This window comes from Austrofundulus limnaeus, unplaced genomic scaffold, assembly GCF_001266775.1.
Source record: "Austrofundulus limnaeus strain Quisiro unplaced genomic scaffold, Austrofundulus_limnaeus-1.0 Scaffold227, whole genome shotgun sequence".
Taxonomy (NCBI): Eukaryota; Metazoa; Chordata; class Actinopteri; order Cyprinodontiformes; family Rivulidae; genus Austrofundulus; species Austrofundulus limnaeus.
Window position 1 is genome coordinate 16,564 of NW_013952629.1, and position 7,030 is coordinate 23,593.

The window sequence follows — 7,030 nt, forward strand, 5'->3', positions numbered from 1 at the left end:
ACACACACACACACACACACACACACACACACACACACACACACACACACACACACAGAGGTTCCACACTGAGCTGACCTGAGAACAGTTTCCAGGCTCTGAGGTCTGGGTGCGATCAGTTCTGACAGACCCTCGGTCAGCTGGGACCCCCCTGTCAGGCCCACTGTCACCATTTTGTCAGGTCTGACCTAAATTCAGCAGCAGGGTGTGACTTTGTAGTTGGACTCGAAGCTCCAATATGTGCCAAATGTACACAGTCAAATCTGAACGTCAGGGCTGAAGAAGGGATCTGTTTCAGCTTCTACATTTTTATAAGATTTATTATTTGTAACATTTTAAACACTCCTGGAACAAACACAACACAGGTAAGTACCTTAAAACAATGATTTGTATGTGTGTGTACCTTCATGTCCAAATGTCATATAACTTCTGAAAATTGCATTGTGCTTCTGTTAGGTGAGATGAACTGAAGAAACAATATTTCAGCTAATAACAAGTGTAGAATCACTCAAATGTACAATTTAAATGATCTAAATGCAGATTTTTGTTTCATAATTAGCATTTTTTATATTACATGAGTATGAAAACTATTCAAGTGTGTAGTTTTTGTTTTTCATCACCTGGGTTTTGTTGCAGAAACCTCCAACCAGAAGACAGTTAATGAACTTTCATCCATAAACCTGGAGAAGTGAAACCTGATCGGACTCTACCAAATGGCTGCCCGGGAGGTTTGTTGGCATTTCCTCCTCTAAAAACACTATTTACTCCTCTATGCTCTACCTGAATCCTTGTCAACATTGTTTTTTAAAATTAATCTAATTATGTTATGTGCATAGTTGGCTAGTGATCTGTGCAGGGGCGGATCTAGGGTTTTTCTGAGTCAGGGGCCATCAAGGGGCCACAATATTCATAGAGGGACCAAGTCTTTGTTCAACATCCTTTCACACAAATTCCCATTTTACACTTCAAACACTTGTAATGTAATTTTTTTAAAATGTACCACTTTACAATAAGGCCCCCCTTATTGATGGCTTTTAAAGAGTTTTATAAATAGGTTATTAATTAAGCTGGAAATACTTTAAAAATCATTAAGTGTTTATTGTGCAATAATTAAGGACGAGAGACAAAATTGCCCAGTTTCATTTATTAATGATTTATAAAGTGTAAACTTTACAAATGAATTAATAAACTATCTATAAACTCTTTATAAGTCATCTATAAGGGGAGCCTTATTGTAAAGTGGTACCAAAAATCTGGCACAGTAAATTCTCCTCAACAGTTTTTCATACATTTTACTGAACATAGATAAAATATTTTGAAACACACACGTGAGATTGTTCAAATTTAAAGAAGAGAAGAAGAATTCTGTCAGCTTGATTCATTCTGGACTTTACTATTTGACTCATGAGCGCCTCTAGTGTTTGAACATGGAACTGCACCCACCATCATCACCCCCAGGTGAAGGACAGATGAGTGACAGGACACCTCTGTGGCCCCGCCCCTAGAACCGCCCCTGGATCTGTGAATCATATTTGCACAGCGTGGAAAAATCATTTCTCAAAATCTAAATTACATTTCCTACATCTGCAGCTGAACATGTATCTTTTGTTCATTTAATTTCATGTTTCAAATAAAACCTAAAAACATGCACGTAACACTTTCAGGAAAACTATTTCCTCTGATTGTAAAGACAAAATGAGAGATGTCTGAAATGTGTGCCACATATTTCAGGCTAAAGAAACTGATGTTATAAACTTTAATGTTGTACAGAACCATCTGACAGCCACTCTCCTGACCTCCATCMTGGCAGCGGTGCTCGGCTCCTTACAGGCTGGATACCACAGCAGCAACATCAACGCTCCAGGAAAGGTGAGCTCATGAGCCTCATGCTGAAAAGACGAATTAAACTTTCAGTTTTGGGCACATTAATTCTATTTTTTAATGTTATGTGTTTGTCATAATTTGACCAAAATAAATAACTTGTTTTCTGTTTGAACAAAATGCAAACTGGAAGTTAAAGGTTGAGTTTAAAGTTGAGTTTATATCACTTTAATCCTTTTTTTACTGAACACAACCAGTTACTTCTTCTGTCACTGACTCAGTGAAGTCTGTGAAACTTCTTTCTACAGAAAGTCGAAGAGGCTCAGATGTGGCCCACCACTGAAGTCTGTGTGCCCCGTAACAACTTCAAAGATGTATTAATGTTTTAAAATAGGYRTATGSTACTTTAAAGCCAGCRTTGTCCTTAAACTACTCCCATAATGCATGTTAATTATTTTACCCACACAATGACAGCATCCCACCACTAGGTGGGGCTGCACAGGCTTCARAAGTAGCCCTGTTGTTTTGYGAAGTGGGAATTTCCTAGRGTYGGGGCCACAGGGGCATTGACCCCTGCTGAAATTTGATTAGCCCCCAGAAGTGCCCCTGTCCTGTCACTCACCTGTCCTTTGCCCAAGAGTGATGATGCAGGGTGCAGTTCCATGTCTAAACACTAGGGGCGCTAATGAGCCAAATAGAAAAGTCCAGCATGAATCAAGCTGACAGAAGTATTTTTCTTTTCTTAAAATTTGAAAAATCCCGTAGAAAAGGTATTTTAACTCACAAATGATGGCTGGATCATCTCAAATGTGTGTTTGACAGTATTTTATTTATGTACTGTAAAATGTATGTAAATTTGGTAAGGAGAATTTACAGTGCAAGCTGTTTTAAAATTACATTACAAGTGTTTAAATGYGTRACTGGTAAATACACCATACCAAAGCCAGCGATTTGTGTGCAAGGACGCTGAATAAATACTTGGCCCCTCTATCAATATTGTGGCCCCTTGATGGCCCCTTACTCAGAGAAATCCTASATCCGCCCCTGAATTTCCCCACTGTAGGAAAGTGGAAGAGTTCAAAACTCAAGCTGGTGGCAACTGACCACAATTCAACATGGAGTAAAACTTTGTTTTACTTTCAGAAGCATTTCTGCATTATTTATTTCACATTTAGTGTTAAAACTCTGTTTCTATGCAGGAAATACCACAGAGAGCTCAGTTAGTGTTTGTTAATGGTGCTCAGTCGTAGCAATGAGACGAGGAACTTCAGGTTTTGTGTTTAGTTGGAATCACACAAGAAATGTCCAAATTGATTACACAATTTGGGGGCCACCATAACCCTCATGTGACAATCCTGTTCTGTGGAAATGACTGAGCAGAGTCATTTCCATCTAAAAACAGGGAGAAAATGTCCTGATGAAACCATGTGTCCAAATTCAGATTCAAATTTGGGTTTAATTTTATCTAAAAATATCCACTCAGGTCAGTCTGAGCTGAAAAACCAACAAGGTAGAGGCGACGCCCTGTTTCAAAGACAGTCCACTGTATGAATGTGACACTATATCCTGAGGGACAGGCTTTAATGTAACAACTGATAATGACCACATTTAAAAATATTGTATTTAAACTTTGTTTTTCATACAATTTTTCAACCATTAATTTATTATGGAGGAAATTCAACTTTAATCCAAGAAATTAATCACAAGCTGACAAAGGAAATCCCAGAGAGCAAGAAAAAAATAGTGTAAATATGAGATTACGTATATTCATTATGAAAGATTTATCTATAGATTGTCATAAAAACTTTTAAATTAGGTAAAATAAATCGTTTAGTTTTAAAAATAACCGGTTTCACATTCTCCTGCCTTAAAAAGATGGACCTACAAAAACAATTGATAAATAATAATAAAATTTTAAAATAAATATAGAGGATATCAAATGATGAGATGATCTGAATGAATGAATTATTTTAAAATTAATACATACAAGTTGTCTGTAAAGTTACTCTGCAGTTAGTACTTGTGTACCCAGGTATGTCAGTGTGTTTTCATGTTGCTGAGAATAAATTGAAGCTGAAAGCTCACAATTTGAACATTTACCATAACTGTAATAAATGAAATAGATCGACTGTATGTAAATCATTGCAGGACTGGCAGATAAAAGCTCTTCAGATCAGCTCACGTGTTGAACAGTGAATTTGAACTTCTGCTGATTCATGGCGCCTTGTTGCAGGAAAAACAAATACAAGAACTCTTTTGTGCCAAATTCCATCAAACTCCTAAATCAGAGGAGGAAAAAAATGAACTCATTAGTGTAGATTACATTTTAGTTTCTTTCTTTTAATCATTTTGATAATTGTTTGTGATGTTGTGATGTGCRTCAAACAGTTTATGTAAACAAAATTTCCATTTTTGAATTGACAAAAAGTTTTATCCTTATCTTATCTTAATAACTTACAATGAGCTCCAGGTTGACGTCAAAGTCAGAGGCACCTATGTCATCATTACAGTATTTTATAGTATAGAATAGAATAGAATAGAATAGAATAGAATAGAATAGAATAGAATAGAATAGAATAGAATAGAATAGAATAGGCTTTATTGTCCCGCAGAGGGGAAATTCAGGTGTCACAGCAGAATCAGTACAGAGGTTCATTTTCTTAACACTAACTAGCAAAGATGCAACTACTACTAATAAAAATATAAGACAAAGAATTATACAGAAACAAAATGTGTTTTATTTTAGAGACAGTAGATTATCAGAAKCTGACATTAGGAATCATAAATTGCCTTTTTTCAGTGCAAAACAATCTCAACAAACTAACTGTAGAGTGTCACAGTGCAGACAAGAAACACAGATGTGCAATTACAGCAGAATTATTTATGATAATACCGTCATAATTTCACCATAATTTATTAATAATCTTTTCAAACAACGTTAAAATTTTTAAGATACGTGCAGAACTGTTATTACACATAACACAGCCTGCCTGATGACACTTTGTCCTTTTATGTTTCATGTAGCTGCATGTTAAAGGTTGGCCAGCAGATGGCGCCAAACCTAAATGTTTCAAATTCTTCAAAGCACTGAGTCATTTCACACATTTGCTTCGTACTGATTTACTGGTTTTCCATCACTAGGGTCAGGTAGGAACAAGTAGACAGACAGGAACCAAACCAGACAACAGGCTGGTTTCAGACCAGCTGGGAGAGAGGAGCTGGGCCAGGTGGATTCCCACAGGTGCAAACCATGAGGTCATCAGTAAAGAGCTTCAGTCAGAGATGATCAACAACAACTGCACATTAAATCAACACTCATATTTACTGTGAATGATTCTCCGTTACACATAAATGTTTTTTATTAATGTTGTGTTTTATGCTTTTTATTAGGCTGATCAAACATTTTTATTAATTTTTCTTATTATAAAGTCTTAGCGTCCCTTGAAGGAAACCTTGAACACAAAATTATGTGCAATCTTGTGATATTGGGACATGTCATACATATGTGTATTTCAGTATCTGTATAATTGGCTGAGTTGTAACGATGTCTGTTTTTAATCTCAGTTGGCTGTGGCCACCATCTTGAACCTGATTTCCAAAGTTAAACTGATGTCCATGCAATGATTATTACYTGAGAAATTCATTCAAATTCGTGCAGGGTTCATGAAATATTTAGGTAACAGACAGACACACATGGTTTTAGAACTGCATTCATCAGCCCTGCCGAAGGGAAGGCCAGACAGCCGGTGGACAGTCCAACAAATATTRCACTCTCTTGATGAAGACTGAACAAAGTTAACAACCCCCCGAAAATCTCTGACTTGGCTCCGGATTCGGCGCCTTCAGGGTTTTACCWTTTCTCAGACAAACTTAAGCAATGTTTCTGATTTTGGGGAGTCGTCCAAGCTTCAACAGGCCAGTGATACTTATGTAGTAGTTGTGTGATACTTGTGTAGTACTTGTGTGATACCTTGTAGTACATATAATGAGAATGTATTTATTTCATAGAAGGTACAACCTCTGTACATGACTTCAAGCTTCAGGTTAAACCACTAATCATATTTTCTCTTGTTCTCATTGATGTTCAGATCATTGAAGAGTTTTTCAACAACACTTGGAGAGCCAGACACAACCAGTCGATGCCAGATCACAGCCTGACTCTGCTGTGGTCGGTTTCTGTCAGCACGAAGGACTTCGGGGCTCTGCTGGGCTCACTGGGAGTTAAATACTTGGCAGATTCTCATGGCAGGCAAGGATTTGGGAAAGTAATATATTCTCAGTCCAGTTTAATCCAGCTAACTACATGTTTATTTATTTTTTTCCTCTGCAGGCGTAACTCCATCTTGATAGCTAACAGTTTGTCTGTGGTGGGGGCGTGCATTATGTTTGCCTCCAAAGCCAGCGGCTTATTTGAAGTTCTCATCCTGGGACGGTTGGTGTTTGGTCTTTTCTGTGGTCTAGTGATGAGTCTTAACCCTCTATACATTCAGGAAGTTTCCCCTACCAATCTGAGAGGGGCCTTTGCCACACTCAACCAGGTGTCCTTTGCCTCTGGCATCCTGGTAGGAATGGTAAGCATGGAGCTTATAGTGTACTACTCTGTTATATTTGTTGTGGCTGATTGTGAAAGGATGTAAAGTCAATCTGTTGTCCCTGTTTGCTGCAGGTGGCTGGTCTGGACACGGTGCTGGGTACAGAGGATTACTGGGCCATCATGCTGTTGCTGTCTCTCATTCCAGCCATCACACAGTATCTGGTCCTGCCTTTCTGTCCTGAAAGTCCACGCTTCCTTCTTATAAACCATGCAGAGGACAGTAAAGCTGAAGCTGGTAAGGCCCACACCACATCTTGATTGAGCAGCATGTTGTTAAGAACCATAAGGTGATGTGATGATCAATCCTTTATCTTTTTTGGATGTTAGAATTATCACCAAAATGATTGTCTTAGCACTCTTCTTATACCTATTCCAAGGTTTTCCATTTTTTTCTTAATTTAGCCGTACTAAAAAACAAATAAATAACTACATAAACAAATATATGATGGATTGAGAATATTCAACACTTCTTTGGTTGCTTTTTTGTAAGATTGATTTTCTGATTTAGGATTTTATTGGGAGCAAGAAACCACCCAGGCTGCACCATCAAAATGACATATTTGTCAAAATGTCATTTATAACACACACACACACACACACACACACACACACACA

The 7,030-nt window shown here is 37.6% G+C and overlaps 1 protein-coding gene across 1 annotated transcript in view; it reads left to right on the forward strand.

Annotated features, from left to right (window-relative positions):
• The first annotated feature begins 255 nt into the window (after positions 1-255).
• The window catches only part of slc2a1c (solute carrier family 2 member 1c), a 19,213-nt gene continuing 12,438 nt past the window's right edge, over positions 256-7,030 (forward strand). The window contains exons 1-6 of the mRNA XM_014019710.1: positions 256-365; positions 637-728; positions 1,771-1,869; positions 5,910-6,070; positions 6,152-6,392; positions 6,488-6,650. Coding sequence (XP_013875164.1) covers positions 714-728; positions 1,771-1,869; positions 5,910-6,070; positions 6,152-6,392; positions 6,488-6,650 — 679 coding nt within the window. The 5' untranslated portion in view covers positions 256-365; positions 637-713. The remainder of the gene's footprint in view (positions 366-636; positions 729-1,770; positions 1,870-5,909; positions 6,071-6,151; positions 6,393-6,487; positions 6,651-7,030) is intronic.